Source organism: Lissotriton helveticus, chromosome 11 (assembly GCF_964261635.1).
Source record: "Lissotriton helveticus chromosome 11, aLisHel1.1, whole genome shotgun sequence".
NCBI classification, from domain to species: domain Eukaryota; kingdom Metazoa; phylum Chordata; class Amphibia; order Caudata; family Salamandridae; genus Lissotriton; species Lissotriton helveticus.
The window spans coordinates 600122738-600142173 of record NC_136072.1 but is presented as its reverse complement, the minus strand read 5'-3'; the positions used below and the strand labels follow the sequence as shown (position 1 = coordinate 600142173).

The window sequence follows — 19436 nt, the reverse complement described above, 5'->3', positions numbered from 1 at the left end:
GCCTCGTGTAGTAAGCTGAGACTTCATGTAGATGACAAACATGAGGACTGCCTCTACTGTCTCTACCCTGAACATTCTGCCTAGGATTGTAAGGTCTGCCGCACTTTCTCTGTCAAGACTTTAAAAGACAGAGAGGGTCGCCTGCTTCTGTGGCTTCAAAGACTAAAGGACAAGGATCAAACAGTCTCCCCAGGTGAGAGCGAGTGTTCCTTCAGGAGCTCACACTCCTCTGCCAAAAGGCCAAGACAGACATCTCCAGGTCCGTCTGATGTGCCACCTCAAAAGAAGACGCCGAAGTCTTTAGAGGGTCGTCCAAAAGCCATGGCAGTTAAGACTTCTCTTCAGGAAGCCACCTTCAAGAAGCCTGTGCTGGTGTCTTCTGCCTTGCCTGTTACAGCGTCGACAGTTACCATCTCTACGTCGACAGCATCAACCTTCACCAACTTGTCGACAACTACCTCAGCATCGTTGTCGACGGGTAGGTCTATTACCTCAATAATTCCTGTCAAAAAAGCGTAGACGACACCTCCGTCGACGATAGTTTCCGCGTCGACGAAGTCGAAACCATCGTTGTCGACCAAGGTCCCATCGACGTCGACGACAACCTCGTCGATGATGTCATCGTCGACGAAGCCATCGACGTCGACACCAGCGTCGACGAGGCCATCGGCGACGAAGCCATCGACGACAGCTCCAGCGTCGACGCCGCCGTCGACGAAGAAGCCATCGTCGACGACGCTACCGTCGTCGACGAGGACGGCAGAGAGGTCTGCTGTGGCTGACAGCATCCCACCGCTGATGACCACCCCGTCGACGGGCCCGTCGACGAAGAATCTCCAAAGCTGAAGTGTATTTATACACACTTCAAAATGTCAACGCGTATGCTGACGCCAGAGACTACGTCTCCTAGCAAGGTCCAGCCACTGCTACCGGTCCACTTACTGGAGACTGAGGATTCTGATGATGGTGCCTTGTTCCACACTGCAACAAGTCCTTCACAGCTCAATGTAAAGGTCCAAGAGATTTCGGACTATGAAGACCTTGGTCAGGCAGAAGTGCCATGCCAGGTGGAATATCAACCGCCTCCTTCTTCACAGCCTATGGTGTGCCTCCCGGCCTCTATAGTCACGGACCTCCAATTCCTCATAGCGGACTACAAGCAGCGGTTTCCGCCTACTCCGCCTCCTTCGATGGTGCCTCCAAATCTTGTGACACCAGCTCCTCCTCCTCGCCCTAGACCACCACCGCTGTTCATTAGTCAGGATCCTGTGACTTTGCCTCCTCTACCGTCCTCTGAGGGATAGGAGGAGGAAGCAGTAGGAGAAGATGAAGAAGGTCAACAGGAGGAGGGAGAAATACAGGATGACGAGTGGGATGACTGTCATTGAACGCCCGGCTTCCCCAGACCAGGCTCAGGCGGATTCATCCCCAGAAGATATCGGGGGGTTTCATAATGTTGTAGAGAGAGCAGCAACAAGGTTCAAAATAGAGATGGCCTCGCAACTTCAGGATTGCTTCCTAAATGACTTTAAAGAGCCATTCAAGAAGATGGTTCGGTCAATCCCTATTATCGATTACATCTGGGACCAGGGCTTAAAAATAATGAAAAACCCCTCGTCTTTACAACCAGTGCCGGTCAGGCTTTATAAGAAGTATAAGGCCCCGGACAAAGCTCCGGCATGCCTTACAGGCCATACCAAACCGGACTCCGTTATCACCCAGGCCGCGCAGCGGAAATCCAACAACCCATCTGCTGCGCTGACTGCGCCTCCGGATAAGGAAGGCCGTAAACTAGATAACATCGGGAAGAGATTCTCTTCGAAGTCGGCCCTTACGGTCAGGGCGGCAAACTCACTAGCGCTTTTAGAGCGGTACAATCGCCAGATGTGGGCGGATGTTGCCCCATATCTAGGCACACTGCCAGAGGAGCAGAAAGAAGAGGTGAAGAAGATCCTCCTTGAGGGAGAGCGGTCCGCCTCGGAGATGATTGACGTAGCGATGGATATCGCCTCAACAGGATTTCGGCTGCTGGCGGGGGCAGCGGTCCTTAGGCGCCAGGGATTGCTGAAGGCTACATCATTCCGGCCGGAGGTACAGTCCAAAGTACTGGACATGCCGTTTGATGGAGAGCTGCTCTTTGGGGAGCATATTGATGAAATGCTACAGGGTATTAAGAAAGATACGGAGTCCGCAAAAGCCTTGGGTACCCTCCAGTACAAAAATACTTCCTTTCGGGGCTCCAGTGGAAGAGGCCAGCAGACAAGAGGTGGCTATCAGGGATACAAATCCTCCTTTGGCTCGTCCCAGCAATACAAGCCTCAATACCAACAGAGACAGCAACAAGGCCAGTCCTCGTACAATAAGTCTACCTTTCGAGGGAGAGGAGGAAAGAAAGATCCTGCCAGAAGACAATGACTTCTTTCCCCAACAGGCCTCCACTTCTTCTCCATATTACGTAGTTGGAGGGAAAATGTCCAACTTCCTCCACAATTGGCAAAAAATAACGACGGATCGTTGGGTTCTCCAGCTGGTTCGGTTCGGCCATACTTTGGAGTTCGTGGAAACTCCTCCTTCGAACCCCCCAGGTCCCATGCAGCACAAGAATCTGCATCTCCTTCAAGCGGAACTCTCACTAATGCTCCAGAAAAGAGCCGTAGAAAGAGTTCCCAGAGGTCAGAGGGGGAAAGGATTCTATTCCCGGTTCTTCCTAATACGAAAAAAGGAGAAGAAATGGAGACCTATATTGGATCTAAGGAACCTCAACAGATACCTCAAGAAACAAACGTTCCGTATGGTATCCATTCAGGAGGTGTTACAACTACTCAATTCCAAAGGCTTCATGGTGTCCTTAGACCTCCAGGACGCCTATTTTCATATACTCATCCACAAAAGTCACCGCCAATACCTAAGGTTTGTAGTGGCGGGCAGACACTACCAATTCAGAGTGTTGCCATTTGGCCTGAAGTCGGCGCCACGCATTTTTACAAAATACCTATCTCCAGTGGCAGCGTACCTTCGCCAGCACCATCACCAGGTATTCCCTTACTTGGATGATTGGCTCATCAAGTCTCCTACTCTAGAAGTCGTAAGCAAATCTTCCAACGCCTGTCTTCAGCTCTTCGAAAGCCTGGGGCTTACGCTCAACCAGGAAAAGTCAGTATTGCAGCCCTCTCAACGCCTCACTTTCCTGGGAGCAACTCTAGACACGCATCAGGAGAAGGCCTTGCCATCAAAAGAGCGTCAGGCCAAACTGAGGTCTCTGGCAGCCCACATTCAGGTCAAAAAGACCATCAAGGTGCGACTCTTCAAGTCATTGCTAGGAATGATGTCCTCCAATATCCTCCTAATACCACACTGCCGCCTCCGTATGCGTCCCTTACAGGAGGCAATATCATCTCAGTGGATCCAGTGTACGGGATCCTTCGACAATCTTCTCAGGATCACTCCGTTCATGGTCAAGGCCCTGCACTGGTGGCTTCAGACAAAAAACCTGAATCAGGGCCTTCCATTCCTACTTTCAATCTCCCCACACGTGATAACAACGGATGCATCATTGGAAGGATGGGGGGCGTTCCTGCAGGAACTTCAAATACGCGGTCAGTGGTCACTGGCAGAAAAACAGCTCCACATCAACCTGCTAGAGCTGAGGGCAGTATACCTGGCACTTCGAGCATTCCTGCCCCGTATCAGGAACTCCCCAGTGCTTGTGAGGACGGACAACACCACCACAATGCACTATCTAAACAAGCAAGGGGGAACTCGATCCATGACGTTGTCTCAAGAATCACAGCAAATATGGAAGTGGCTACTCCAACACAACATTTCGCTGAGAGCGGAGTTTGTCCCAGGAGCAGACAACACCCTGGCGGACTCACTAAGCAGGCAACGCTCCAGTTGTCACGAGTGGGAGCTCGACCAACATGCTCTCGACACAGTATTCTCCCGATGGGGGAGACCTCACCTGGATCTATTTGCGACGAAGATCAATGCAAAATGCCAACATTATGCAAGCTGGCATCCCCAGAAAGGATCTCTCGGGGATGCATTTTCGATGGCATGGTGCAACGTCTTTGCTTACGCTTTTCCTCCATTTCCCCTAATCCCCAGGGTCATCCGGAAACTGAAAGCGGAGCCCCAGCGTGGCCGCGCCAACACTGGTTTACAGAACTACACATTCTGTCGCTGGAGCATCCGATTCCATTCAGGCCTTACCCGCATCTCCTCACTATGAACCAGGGGCAAGTCCAGCATCCAGATCCGACATCTCTCAGCTTATCGGCTTGGCTCCTGAGTTCAGAGAGTTCCATGACTTAGATATTACTCAGGACTGCAGAGTCGTCTTAGCCCGGGCTGACAGTACCAACAAGATGTATTCCCTTAAGTGGAAGAGATTCTGTTTGTGGTGTAAAGCTAACAAACTGCACCCGTTCTCGTCATCTCCGGCACAACTTCTACCTTACCTGCTTCACCTGGGCAACTCGGGCTTGGCCCATGCCTCAATCAAAGTCCACCTGGCAGCCATATCCCGGTTCAGGCGCTCTTCGTCTGGAATTTCCCTATGGTCCAATAGACTGGTCAAGCAGTTTCTGAAAGGCTTATTCAGGACTTATCCTCCAATAAAACCTTTACCACCTACATGGCAACTCAATGTTGTCTTGGCTCAGTTGATGAAACACCCCTTTGAGCCAATGCATAAAGCAGATCTCAAATACTTGTCATGGAAAACAGCTCTTTTGCTGCCTCTCACGTCAGCAAGGAGAGTGAGTGAACTGCAAGTTTCTCTATTCAAGGCCCGTTTCTTCAGTTCAAACAGGACAGGGTCATTCTACGGACTAACCCCAAATTCGTACCAAAGGTTCCGTCTGCTTTTCATCTAAACGCACCTATTGTCCTGAGATCTTTCTTCCCGAATCCATCTTCAGCAGCGGAGAGATCTCTACATTCCTTAGATCTGAAAAGATGTCTAAAATTCTACATTCATAGAACGGAACAATTTCGCAAGTCCAACCAATTATTTATTGCCTTCAGCAGGCCCAGGAAGGGCCTACCACTGTCAAAGCAGAGCATTTCAAGATGGATCTCTGCAGCCATCGCCTTCTGCCATCAGCAGGCGGGACATCCTCTGCCCTCCAAAGTCCGGGCTCATTCCAATAGAGCGGTTTCCACCTCCATGGCGCTCTTTTCTGGGGTGCCCATTGTCGACATGCAGAGCGGCGACATGGAAGACACCACATAAGTTCACCAAGCACTACTGCTTGAATTCGAAACTTATGAAGGATGCAGCAGTGGGACAGGCGGTGCTCCGTCATCTATTTCATTAGAGGTGAGCCTTCTTCCTTTCATCCCACCTTTCCTATTACCTAATTGCACATTTCTTATCCTGCGACTGTTTGCAGTTTATTGTGTTGCACTATTGATAATTTATTATCAAGTGTCTTACATGCTATATTATGCGAAATGTGCTGCCTATTGCTTGCTACTCTGATTCAGGCATGTGAATCTATGAAAGATACCCATAATACTGGATAAGAAATGCGTTACTTACCTGTAACTGCAGTTATCCAGTATTGGTATCTTTCATAGATTCACATGCAACCCACCCGCCTCCCCTGGAAGGGCTCACCTTAGTTCTCTCAGTAGGTACTACTTAGCTCTGTGCTTACGAAAATCTGAGGGACTAGGGCTCCTTCCAGGAAGGTTCTAGAGGGTGGTAGTAGCTGATTGGCTCCTGGCCAAAGTTTGGTCCTTTTTACAAAAGGACTTGGATAGGTTACTAATGTTAGGCCTCTAGACTATTAGTATGTATATGTCCATATGACATTACTGTTATTATATACCGGGGACTCCCACCCCGACGACGTGGAATGATTCAGGCATGTGAATCTATGAAAGATACCAATACTGGATAACTGCAGTTACAGGTAAGTAACGCATTTCTTACAAACCACAAAGGCAATGGTCAGCAAAGATGGAGTGCATTCCAAGGGAAGCGTTCAGAATGCCCACACGAAATCTTAAGCAAACCAGGCATCTTCACTGTCTTGTAGGCTTCTACCTAAAAGTTACGCCGGTGGGCAAAGTGAAGTGTACACAAGATGCATTGTGTGGGTCGTTTTGTTTTTCCCTGATTCACTTATAATCTTGATTAAGTAGAGGCACTTATTACAAGGCTAGGGGCTTGATGTATCAATTAAGTTTGCCTATTCTGTGTCTTTGGGGAAATGCGTTGATACGTAAGGGCCACAGTCACAAATACCCTGGCTAGTTATGTATACGCAGATATGGTTCAGCCACTTCTGAATTAGTTGTTCCTCATGAACACTTAACCTTACTCTACTTAATGGCAGCCTTAATATTGCTTAGCTGTCTGGTCCCATTTGGGGGCTGGCTGCTAATGGAAGACACTATAGATCAAGCCCCCTTATTGGAAGCCAACCAGGAAGCCTAACACTGCTTTCTTCTGGTGGTGGGGAGGGGCCACTTACAGAATTTGTCTCCTGTTCCACTTTGGATTCAGTAAAATCTGACTTAAGCATTCATCCTTGGGCATTAAAGGTTAATGGATTTCCATTCCCTTGTGCATCTCTATGATGGATGCAGCCACTGACAAGCTTGTTCCCATCACAGAATGCTATAAACAAGATTTAAATGTTTATCAGTGGTCTGGACTCCATCCAGGTCAGGCTTCTCTAACCAATAGCTCGCAAGCTACCTCTCGCTCCCCAGGTCGCCATAAGTAGTTCTCCTGTTTGTAGTCCTGCCTATTAAATTAGTAGCTTTTATGATTGGTGTAACAACATTTAAACGCATGTATTTGATACGTCTGTCTAATTTTAAAACTCATTAGATTATGTTTGAAGAACAATTGTTGAATTTCCAAGCTATGTTTAAGGCCAATAATTGTGATAAATCAGGCAGCCTCTGGGACACTTTTATTAATATTACCTAGGTGCCAGGGGCATTGCAGCTATGGCTGTTATGGATTACCAACGTAGAGACATTTCAAATTGACAACACTTTTTTGACATTAGTGCTGGCATATGTGCCTTGATGAACTGAGGCCATCACTGCTGGTAATGTATATAGTGGTCACTAATATAATCTTGCATCTTATGGCTGTTATGACAACAATTATAATAATTGTAGCTCGTGATGATTTTCACTGAAGTTAAGTAGCTCTTATTGCAGAAAAGATTATGGACCCCTGATCTAGGTCTTCTAGCCCATTAGTCTTCCTTGAACTCACTCATTGTACCTGATTTCCCTGCTCTCTGGGTTGGTACCGTTGTGCATTCTTTTCTGGTCATGTAAATTCTCACAAGGAGGAGCTCGACGGGAGAGAAAACAATGCATGTTGCCCTTATGTCAGTTCCCAGGTTGTTTGATTAACTTATGGGCCTACTGCAGTCCTCAAGTGCTCTCTGTCTGACTGTGACCCAATCACCTGGGCAAAAAACTGCGAAGCCGAGCTGTGACTGAGAACTGGGGCACGACTTAAGAAGCTGTGCACTGCAGAAGATGTTGATGTGCATTGTAATCCCTCGTGAATATAGTTTATGGAATTATCACCTTGAGTGGTTAATTTGTTAACGTTTAAATCCACAATGAGACCAATTCATTAGCCTCTTCCGTGTGTCGGACGGCCCACGCCGTCTGACGTCACGGTGGGCATGTGCGGAGGACGGCAGGGGACCGTCCAAACCACGCACACATGGAATTCTTCAGCACCGCGGGGGAATTCCGGCCGCAGCGAAGTGTTTAAGGGAAGTCCCAATATTGGGTAAGTAAAATGTCCTTTGAAATCTGGCAAAATTCTGTTAAAATACACTTCTCCTCTGTGCACTTGTTTCAGTTTAATGTTCTGTAGCTTTTGTAGCCGCCCTTTTGATACAAATTAGCAATTTATTTGCTCGCAGCACTCCTCTTTTTAGCACTGCTGCTAATTGACCATTTGCTAACAATATTCATTGAATAAACTTTAAACCCGCTCCTTTCAACCATTGACTTACTCCGACCAGCCTCTTTCTGCAAGTGGCTTGAGACTTTGCCAGGCACGTCTTGGCTATGCTTATTATCACACAGAGTATGTCCTGCTATATTTGAGAAAGAGAAAGAAAGGTAGGAGTTGTGTAATGTCAGAAGAAAAAAGCCAGGAGGAGAAATTTCCTTCAGGACAAGAACCCTCATTCACCGTTAGGTGACATGCTTCATCATATGGTTTCCCTCCTCACTCCCAGGTGTGGGCTACAACTCCCCGAGGGGAGGAGCTGAGGTGCTTTCTCAAGATGCGTGTATGGATAGTGGTGAAAGAGGGGCAGAGTGCAAAAAAGTGTGAGTGATTAAAAATGTCTCTGAGTCCACTAAATCTTTATTGGGTGGCCGCAGGGACACCGTTAAAAAGCAACAGGACTAGGGATTAAACCAATATATCCCTACATATAGGTTAACATGTTTCTGCCATAGGTTGGTCCTCTAAAAAGATTTGGAGGCATTCATCAGGACCCTAGTTGGATAGTCACTCTTCATACGTGAAGAAAATATATGTAAATATACTGGCCACCACAGGAACCGGGCGGTCAGGTGTTCAACGACCCAAGTCACTTCAAAGGGGTTCGTCTACTCTGGAAAGTCAAATTACAACATTCAAAACTACATGTAAAGGCATAACAAAAATTGTGCTTCATTTCCTTTGTATAGGTTATGCTTACCTAAAATGCGATATGCCACACCAACCCTCCATGCTCTTGGAACGTCTTAATGTGCCCAACTGTAAAGAACATAGATCATAGTTTCTATTTTTGTACATTTGTTTCCATTAAATCATAAACAGAGGGAATTCATTGGAGGAAACCGCAATCTGTTCTGTTCTCTTTGAATAAACATGATTCATAATGGGGTCTCACCGAAGCTAGTGAACCTGTGTTTCCCAAATTATATTATATACTGCCTCTCTGTGTATACCCGCCCCAACATTCGATCAAGGGAAATAGGTGTGTGTAGAAAGCCTCCATTCTGCTGAAACATGTTTTTCCCCTTGTGGGTTGCTTCTTCCCACACCAAAATGACATCACCCCTCCCATGACTATTGTGTGCATTTTGCACTTTCTGGAATGTTCTGCATGTGTTTGAAAGACTGCTGTTTTGACAAATCAGATTGGCCAATACAATAACTTGTGAACTGGTTTGCAGGACATTTTTGGCAAATCGATTCCTGGGTGGAAGAAAATAAGGCAGAATCCAGTGTCCCGCAGGAGGCAGCTGAATCCCTTGTGGATTTGGGCCTTCCTCCTAAATATCCACCCCTCCTAGCTATTGCATGTTGGCTTTGATACCTGGGGCTGGCTCCTTCGCCTGCAACATTAGTTAAACAAGCATTTACAATGCAACGGTTTCGCCTTTGAAAAAGTTAGAGCTATTGGCAATGTAAATGACAATGCCATTTATTTATCTGTTTTCAAAACCAACACATAAATACAAATGTTGTCATTTACAATGCCAATAGCTCAAACTTTTCCAAAGGCGAAACAGTTGCATTGTAAATGCTTGTTTTTTTTTAACTCAAGTAGCCAGACCGACCGCCCAATTCTGAACATGGCGGGCAGTCCGCCTCAAGACCACCACCAGGATCCTGGATTCCGTAAGAGGGAGGGAGGGGAGAATTGGAGGCAGTGCCGATACTGGCACCGCCGTGCCAATTAGGATTTCCGTGGACAGGTGAAAATGCAGGGAAGGGACCCCAAAGAGGGCCCCTGGGTGCGCTTTCCCATTGGGCATTGTGGCTGGGGGCCCATGTTGTTCCCCCAATGCTTGCACTGTCGTGAGCACACTGTGTGCCATGCACGACATGGTCCCTGGCAACAGTGAGCGAATGACAGTGCAGTGCTGCATTGCCTTAAGGCTCACTCTGTGAGCTGAAGCATGTTACTGCCTAAAGACCACGCTGGCCCGGAGGTTTACTCGTAATGCAGTGGTTGGGATGCCATCAGCTTAGTGCATTCTCCTGACGGCCACAAAAGGCGTCTGGCAGTCTGACCGCCAAACTCGTAATCAGCTCCTTAGTCCTTAGAACATTTTATAAGTGACTCGCCTAAGAGAGCTTTTGGTTTTGACAAAGCGTTTTAACCATTATGTACACCAGTGTGGCTGCTGCTCAGCATGGCTAAGTTAGCTGGTTGGGATAGATTTGAATTGGGTAGAGTGGATTGAGATGGATTGGGGTAGATTGGAGCAGGGTTGGTTGAATTGGGGTGGCGTGGGGTATAGTGGGTGGAGTAGAGTGATGTAGATTGGGGAATACTGGGGTAGACTGGGGTGGAGTTTGGTAGATTAGAGTAAGATTAGAGTGCAGTGGGCTACATTGGGTGGATTATAGTAGGATGGAATTGTAGGGGTAGAGTGGGGTAGATTTGAGTTGTGTAGATTGTAGTGGTGTGGGGGTAGAGTGAAGTACACTGGAGTGGATTAGGGTATATTGGAGTGGAGTAAACTTGTGTAAATTGGAGTAGAGGTGTGGGGTAGATTGAACTGGGCTACAGTGGGGTAGATTGGCTTTGAGTGAGCTAGATCAGTGTAGAGTGCAGTGGGATATATTGGGGTAGATTGGGAAGTAGTGGAGTGCAGTGGATTGGAAAAGAGTTGAGTGCCGTGAGGTAGAGGAGAATGGGATGGAGTGAATTAGGGTGGGGTAGGTTATATTGGATTGGGGTAGAGTGGGGTGGGGTGCAGTGGAAATGAGTGGATTAGGGTGGAGTGGATTGGGCTGGGGTGGGGTGGATTGGGGTGGGGTAGCGTGGTATAGGGGAGTGGGTTGGGGTGGGGTAGAGTGGATTGGGTGGGGTAGATTGGTGTTGAGTGGATTGGGGTGGGGTTGAGTGGTGTGGGGTTGAGTCGTGTAGGGTGAAGTGGATTGGAGTAGAGTGGTGTAGGGTGGAGTGGGGTACAGGGGGTAGAATGGAGTGAAATAGATGAAGTAGATTTGGGCGGGGTAGATTGGAGTAGGATGGAGAGGTAGACTAGGGTGAAGTAGGGTAGATTTTAATGGACTGGTAGATTGGAGTGGAGGAGATTGTGAACGGGTGGGGAGACTGTACTGGGTATATTGGAGTGGAGTCGGGTAGATTGGAATGGGGTAGAGTGGAGCAGAATAGGGTAGATTTGAGTGAAGTGCGGTAGAATGGGGTGGAGTGAGGTAGATTAGAGTGCGATATGGTTAACCGAGTTAGATTGAGTGGAGTAGATTGTATAGGGTAACGGTGGAAAGATTGTAGAGGGGTAGGGTGGAGTGGGAAAGAATGGAGTGAGGAAGGTTAAGTGGAGTAGGGTAGACTGGAGTGGAGTAGACTGTACCGAAGTAGGGGAAAGTAGATTGGGATACAGTGGAGTGGGTGGAGGACGTAGAGTGGGAGTGGCATGTTGCGAAGTGAGTGGCATGGCTGGTTGTGGAGTGGGCATGGAGTGGCATGTCAGAGAATTGGAGTGCCGTGGACTAGAGTGGAAGGGCGTGGAGAGGAGTGGCGTAGTGTTAAGTATGCATGGTATGGTAGCACACTGCCATTACAAACAACACATTTTCAATTGAAATGACCATTACATTTGCACTGAAATACGTTTTACTGCATGCAAACGATAGTGTGCAAATGTCACCACGTAGTGTAGTGACGGATGTGTGTTGATCGTATTCAATGTTTGCTTTTACCACACTTCTGATTATTTTTTTTTTAAGTAATTCATTTGTACTAATTTCGATATATTCCTAAGCATAAGCACAGTGCATTTTCTTTTTTTGTGCTAGGAAAAAATATACTACACCCTCTCCGCTTATATAGATACTCAGCAACTGTCACTCACTTTGAAGTCTAAGTCTTCGATCAAATCAGACACTATGAACCATCCAACCTTGAGCTCTTGAATAGGATACACTGGTTATGTCCTCTACTTGTTATCCTAAATTTCAAACTGACACCAGTTTGCTCACATGGGCTTCTCAAGAACCCAGAAGCTCTTGCAAAGTCCACCAAAGAACCATCCTAACTCAGTCATCTTCATTCGCTACACGAAAACCCCTGGAACTAACACTCACCAACAACATCACCATCCATCAATATGCCAACAAACAAATGCACAGTATCCTCTGCTCCCAACACCTCAAACACTACCTGAATCTCATCAACACCTGGGTGCCCGACGTTGAGCTGAAACTTACAACCCATCAAAACCAAAATGTCCCTTATTCGCCTACAGCAAGACAACTATTTCAAACCTGGCTCCACAACATGAACCTGGATGTATTCAAACCCCAAAGCTAAGTCACACCCATTCACCATTGACACCTCCATTCATTTCTAGGAACTCACGGCCACGAAAACCAAAGGGCTCTGTACCAGCACTCTCTACTACAGAAAGTAAATCAGTTCCTTCCAGAGTGACCTTGAAACTGCTTGCATCTGGATGGTTGCAACAACCTGCACTATGGCCTTCCAGACTCCTATTGTCTCATTCTTAGGGACTTCTAAGTATTGCGGCATGATTTATCAAGGGCCAGAATAAACTGACTCAGTGCTTACATTCACACCACAAATTAACAACCAAATGGACAATGCACATTTACACTTCCACTGCCTAAAAATAAAAACCCTCAAAAGAAAAAATTTCGCACAAAACATTGGTCCATGCCTTTATCATAGTCTAACTAGATTTTGGAAGTGCAATTTTAGCTGGCATTTCTATTTCTCACCTAACCTGGAACATTCTTACTTACACTTGGATTCAGGGCTGATAGAGCGAAAAAGTAATAACACATTAAGCCTAATCTCATCTCCATGACTTTCATTGGCTACCTAACCTAGCTAGAATCAAATTCTAATTAAATGTTATCTTCAAAAGACATTACAAAACATTCCCTCTCTTGTTAACTTGCTCACAATCTATGGAGGTTCCAGAGGACTGAAAGGTAAATACTTCTTACTATTGGAAGTTCAAACATTAAAAGACAACCATAGCCACCAAGCAGTCATTCCCAGGAGCTGCGGAATCAGCATAGAACCCAGTTCACCACCCTCACGAAACCGATTCCATTCTTGACAATCAAGAAACAACGTAAGACTTGAAAGTTTAAACAATTTATGAGTCCAATTCCCAGGAGCCTTCCAATAACCAAATTATTGTCTTCACAACATTCTATCGCATCATCCTTTTTTATGCACGATTTGGTTTTTGTAAGGTGTTTCAACTGGCAACTGTGTTCCTGCACCAAACTGTGCAACTCATCCTAAATACACCTTTATTTCTTTGAGTTTTAGCGTAAAGCACCCTAATACCCATCGGTCTTGGATGTCCCTAAAAAATGCTTAAGTAAAATAAACACGACCACATCACCTGCACCATAAATTAACTCCATTTGCTGAGCTGCACCTCACTCAAGGTTAACCTAATTACCTACAAAGCTACTGTGCCCAGACCCCGCATATCTGGCTGAAAATATAACCGTCTCCAATGGGTCTTGATACACCTACAACCCAGACACCATCAGATTCAAGAAGAAACAGTGCACTAAAGAAAAACAGACATTAGAGCTTCTCCACCTACATACATACATAGGATATAGAACCGTGTCCCTATATTAGTCACGAGGCAGTGTCCCTATATCAGTCACGAGGCAGTATACTTCTTCAATTTAGTAAAGAGCTGGTCACAACTCTTCAATAGAGGTAGGTGAGCCACTGAAATCTTGAGCCAGGTTCAAGCCTGAAACCAAGTTCTGGCTCAGCTCGACATTCTGTTGGAACGTCGAGTCCATAATGAGCCAAGCTTTCATATGGCTTCTGGCTGCCTTTCTCTTTCAACGAAGGATGTGGCGTTACAGTAAGAGCTGCAGAGTGTGAAACTGGGGAACCAGATTTGAGCTTAGGCATCGGAACAACGTCCTGTGAATCTGGGCAAATCACTAAATCTATCCATATTATAAACAATATATGTGACATTGTGTAATTAACTGGTCATCATGTAAAATGTTTCAACAGCTGCAAAAAAATGCACCAAGAGGTAATAACAAAGCACCAAAGACAAAAAGATATCCATTTACTGGGAGATTAGGATAAAATAATACCAGAAAACCTGTACAAATTTTGGCTTCCCGCTTAAATTATGTGATCTTACATAGCATGTAGAGCATCGCACAGTGCTTGTAGACCATGGCTTAGGCGTGCACAGCTTGCAAAGAGATGTACAGCATGACACAGGGCTTAGGCGGTACACAGCTGGCACAGGGATGCTGAGGTTAGTTTAGGATGTGCTGAGTGTGGCACAGCGCTTGTAGACCATGGCTTAGGCTAGCACAGAGTGCACAGCATGACACAGGTCCTGCAGACCAAGGCTTAGGCGGTACACAGCTGGCACAGGGATGCAGAGGTTAGTTTCAGATGTGCTTAGCATGGCGCAGCATGCAGAGCATGGCACAGCGCTTGTAGACCATGGCTTAGGCGGGCATGGGATGCACAGCATGACACAGGGCCTGCAGACCAAGGCTTAGGCGTTACACAGCTGGCACAGGGATGCAGAGGCTAGTTTAGAATGTGATGAGCGTAGCACAGTGCTTGTAGAACATGGCTTACGCAAGCACAGCTGGCAGAGGGATCCATAGCATGACATAGGGCCTGCAGACCAAGGCTTAGGCGGTACACAGGTGGCACAGGGATGCAGAGGCTAGTTTAGGATGTGTTGAGCATGGTACAGCGTGCAGAGCATAGCACAGTACTTGTAGACCATGGCTTAGGCGAGCACAGCTGTCACAGGGATGCACAGCATGACACAGGGTCTGCAGACCAAGGCTTAGGCGGTACACAGCTGTCACAGGGATGCAGAGGTTAGTTTATAATTTGCTGAGCTTGGCACAGGACCTACAGACCATAGCTTAGGGGTGCACAGTTGGCACAGGGATGCAGAGCCTGCTTAAGGACGTCTTGTGCATGGCACAGCATAGCATCGGGCCTGTAGACCATGGCTGAGGTGGTACACAGCTTTATAGAGCATGATTCAGGACATGTCGAGCGTGACACATGCCTGCAGATCCTGACAATGAATGTGCTCACCGCTGCACAGGCCGCAGATCTTGGGTGAGAGTGCAGGAGTGCAGAGACACTGTGGGTGGGGGAATCAACACCACCACACTGGAGCATCGTGTTTCAGTACCATAATACTGTGGGCTCCTTAATGTTAAGGTACCTCAATTCAAAAGATGTGTGCATATAAACTATAGAAAACTGGCCGAACATATCTGCATTATGTATTGGAGCGCCTTACATGAGCACCAGTTACTTCACAGAAGGACACCTTTGTGGTCAGCGATACAATAGTGCTGCACCTAAAATAAATTCAGACGTGTTTCTTTCTTAAAAATCGGTTCCAATCAAGCTTTCTATGCAAATTCGTACAATGAATAGTTTTTGCACTTTTATGTGCACGAAGTACCGTCAGCCCGATGCGATTACTCATTTAAAGCAGCTGTAGCAGCGAAGTATTCGGACTCCAAAATACAACTTCCGGTGCATACATGATCAAGTTGCTCAATAATGAAGTGGCCATCTTGTAACGGAGAGCAGTGTAGGCATATTTCATTAGATCGGAAAATGTTGCTTTACATCAGTGCAAATATCTGACCCTGTGATATAGTTTAGTCGAATACTTATATATATGTTTCTATATACATATAATTTAAAATAGAACTGTTAACAGGGAAGGGGGAAATCTTGGTGTCTGGATGGAAGTTATATTTTTTTACCATTTATTTTAGAATGCTACATAAGTATAAAAATGTTTTTTACCGCGTCGTAGGACATCCCCTTTTACTCATAGGATTCCTTTGCAACTGTTTTCAAGGGTTCCAAAACCTAACAAGCACCTACGAGGACACGGACAGCGGGAGGGGGGTGAGAAAGGGACGGACAGCGGGAGGGGGGCGGGAAAGACACGGAGAGCGGGAGGGGGGGCGGGAACGGCAAGGCACTCACCTGGACTTCCAGTGGGATATAAAGGGAAAAAATGTACCATTGTTTAGTGCTCTCTTTGAAATCAGACGTTAAAGATGCAGAGTTAGGATCCGGGGGGAAATAATCAATTACCTGAACCAATGACCTGTCACAGGAGTACACGCTAAATAACGTAAACATTGACGTAAATATTGCATGCCCCAAATCTTTGGCAAATCAAACAAAAACAAGGAAGGCACGGGCAGCAACTGAACGAAAAAGACTGCAGCCCATGTTTAAACAAGGAAAGGCACGGACAGCGGGAGGGGGGGCGGGAAAGACACGGACAGCGGGGGGGGGGGGCGGTAACGGGCACAAGGACAGGGGGAGGGGGGGCGGGAAGGCAAGAAAAACAAAGCACTCACCTGTACTTCTTCCGGCGGCCGTGGTCAAATGACGAAAACAAACCCATAAAAAAAACGAAACTCCGCCCACCACCGCGATGACAACATCGCAGAGGCGGAGAGCGAAAAAATCGCGGGAACGGCCACGAATCTGGTCCAGCCATGACGGACAGATCTCTGTTCCAATGGCTAGCCTCCATTTATGGAGCTAGCCAATGGAACAGAGGGCGGGACTAAGCCCTACACTGTAGGGACATAAGATTTCTCCTGGGCGGAGCTAAGAGCTCCGACGCCAGGCGAAACCTAAAAAGAGTATATGATCTTCTATGTAAAACAAAATGGAGAATGTGCCTTTATTTAGCCTGGTGTTCCGTACGCCTGTAACTTCGCAAGTTAACCTTCGTTCATAGGTACCTTGAGAAAAAAAAACATTCATAGATGAAAACAATAATTTTCTTCACTGCTTCTGTCTTGTTTGAAAGCAGGCATGCAGTAATAATGTTCTGCTTGTGATGAGATTGTAACCAAGTACGCAACAGGCTGAACTTTTCTGTGACTACATTGTAACCAAGCACACCAAAGGCTGAACTTTTCTGTGACTACATTGTAACCAAGCACGCCACAGGCTTAACTTTTTTGTGACTACATTGTAACCAAGCACGCCACAGGCCAAGCACACCACAGGCTTAACTTTTTTGTGACTACATTGTAACCAAGCACGCCACAGGATAAACTTTTTTTGTGACTACTTTGTAACTAAGCACGCCACAGGGTGAAGAATTTTGTGACTACATTGCAACCAAGCACGCCACAGGCGGTACTATTGTTCCGAACAAGTTAACCCGTTAAGGCGCTATTACGAATGGTACAGTGGGTGATGATGCCATAGTCCTTGCTCATATAAAATTCTGATACCCGAAGCTTTGGAATTTAATGGGGCTGTAAACTCCGACAAACTTATAATTGTGACCCCTGCACAAACGTGTTTTTGCAGGTGCCGCATATTTCTGGGCCACTCATAATTAGGGCCTAATAATGCGTTCCATACTGCAAATGTACGTTCTTATAACTCAAAAGCGCCTGGAATCTGGGATGAAACTGTAAAGGCCCTTGCCCCTTTTGTTTTAAAAAATGTTGTGTGTATAGTTGTTTGACAATGTTTTCTCCTTCTCTTCTAACCCCCAGGGATAGAAAACGACCGCGTGAATATATCGATTCTGATTTTTCCGAAAGGTGAGCCTGCCTAATTTATATTCTTTTGATATTCTTAAATCGGATTATGTATGCCGCCTTCTACAAAATGAGCGCGGCCATGTCTGCGGCCTTCCTTCCGCTGTCCCTGAATGTGCATGACCTCTGGTCAGCAGGTCATGACCTCGCAGTCCAGGGGCTCATCCAGTCCCTTCTATCCTTGCTTGGACTGGACTGACATGCCAAGTTAATTTCAAAGCTACTCTGCGTGAAACGGGATTTGAATTCATGGCTTTTATTTTGCAAAAAATATCGGCTTTTTTTATCGGTCCTAAAGCCAAAAAGTTTTTTTCGCGCCTGTGTGAAATTTGTTCAGAAGAAATATCACATTGGCTCAGATCATGCACTAGTTTATCATCTGAAACACAGGTGTAAAGCGTTGCAGATCCATAAAGGCCTCTTTGATTTTATTTTTAGGGTATGAAGTAATTTTATGAGAAATTAAACATACACATACAAACTTTCAGTGTTTTGTGATTGTATCTTGCTGTCATTAACAGATTTGTGAAATTTGGACGCTACATTAGTAACCTGCACATTACATTATTCGCTACAATATTATTAATGAGTCATTCTCCATGAATTACTTAAAAGCAAATGAAGTTTGCGAAATTTTGTGAATTTGCGTTCTAGCGTGAAATGTCAGCATCTCGCTTGACTTTCGTTGTACTAGCACATTCTCTCCTTGAAATTAGCGATGCAAATGTATCAGCAAAGCCCTGATAATAGAGTAAAAGTCTCTGAGACATTTATAGCTAGAACCTGTTTCCAGCATGTGAAAAAATTATGGGAAATCGCCTAAAGCGAAATGTTGTGACTTTTAACTAATGAAAATGTTGCCAGATCTAGAAAGGAGGGCCTCAGAACCCTTGTTCTTTCTTTGTAAAGGCATTTTGAGCTTTTTGTTTTTGTTCTAAAGCCCTCGTGTTTTTGGGTACTTAGCACATGCGTTATTTGATGTTCTAAGTCAAGCATGCTATTGTACCGTAGTGTTTCCCGATTAAAACAATTCAAAGGCCTCTTTCTATGCTCAGATATTTATTGAAATATATGGTAATCTACTTTAAAGAACATCAGCGACTTTAGATGTGTGGGGTGCCCAGTTTCCAAGTAATAGCCTTACGCTAAGCATATGCTCTTATTAGAACATAACACGTTAGAAAAAGAGTAGATATGTGTTGTATGGTGGGCGTAAAAAGTGATTAAAGGTGAAAGAGAAACAATAGTGTAAAATATAGTAGACTGTTATTTTTTATTTGTAGTATATTTTCATCGCATGATATGTGCATCCTCTTCTGAGGATGACTTCGTTGCTTGTTATTTTAACACGTATAATTCCAATTCTGCAAGCATTTACATGGATATGTTTTAAAGCTCTTCAGAGACTCCCCAAACAGCTGGGTTATAAGCGGTTTTCTGAAGGATAAAGGGTTTGAGGAAGCGGCTGCCTGCGTGTCCCAGAAATATTGTTCATATCCAAAAACTGGACCCTGACCTTATATGGTGGTTCAAGGATTTAACTGTATTTAGAAACAACTCAGTCACTTGTACTAGTACTAAGCTATTTATCCAGTTCCTCACCCTTATTTACTTAACTTTTTTGCTAGTGTCCTATTGAATTAGATTACACTGTGTTCTTGCAGTATTTTCCAGGACTTAGAAGCTCCATAATGCAGCAGTTCAAAAGAAGGTTGTGTGCCTGACCTCACGATATGTTTTATTTGGTCAGACAGTGTCTTAACAGGCAAAGTATGGCAGTGACATTTTGAACATTCACCATAAGCCTATATACGAGTGTGTATGTGTGTATGTATATGTG

At 45.7% G+C, this 19436-nt stretch overlaps 1 protein-coding gene across 11 annotated transcripts in view; it reads left to right on the top strand.

Moving 5' to 3' along the window:
- Positions 1-19436, top strand: part of TFDP2 (transcription factor Dp-2) — a 626881-nt gene that overhangs the window by 291048 nt on the left and 316397 nt on the right. For all 11 annotated transcript variants that reach the window (XM_078666407.1, XM_078666406.1, XM_078666405.1 and 8 more), the window contains one exon: positions 17552-17599. In XM_078666407.1, coding sequence (XP_078522533.1) covers positions 17552-17599 — 48 coding nt within the window. The remainder of the gene's footprint in view (positions 1-17551; positions 17600-19436) is intronic.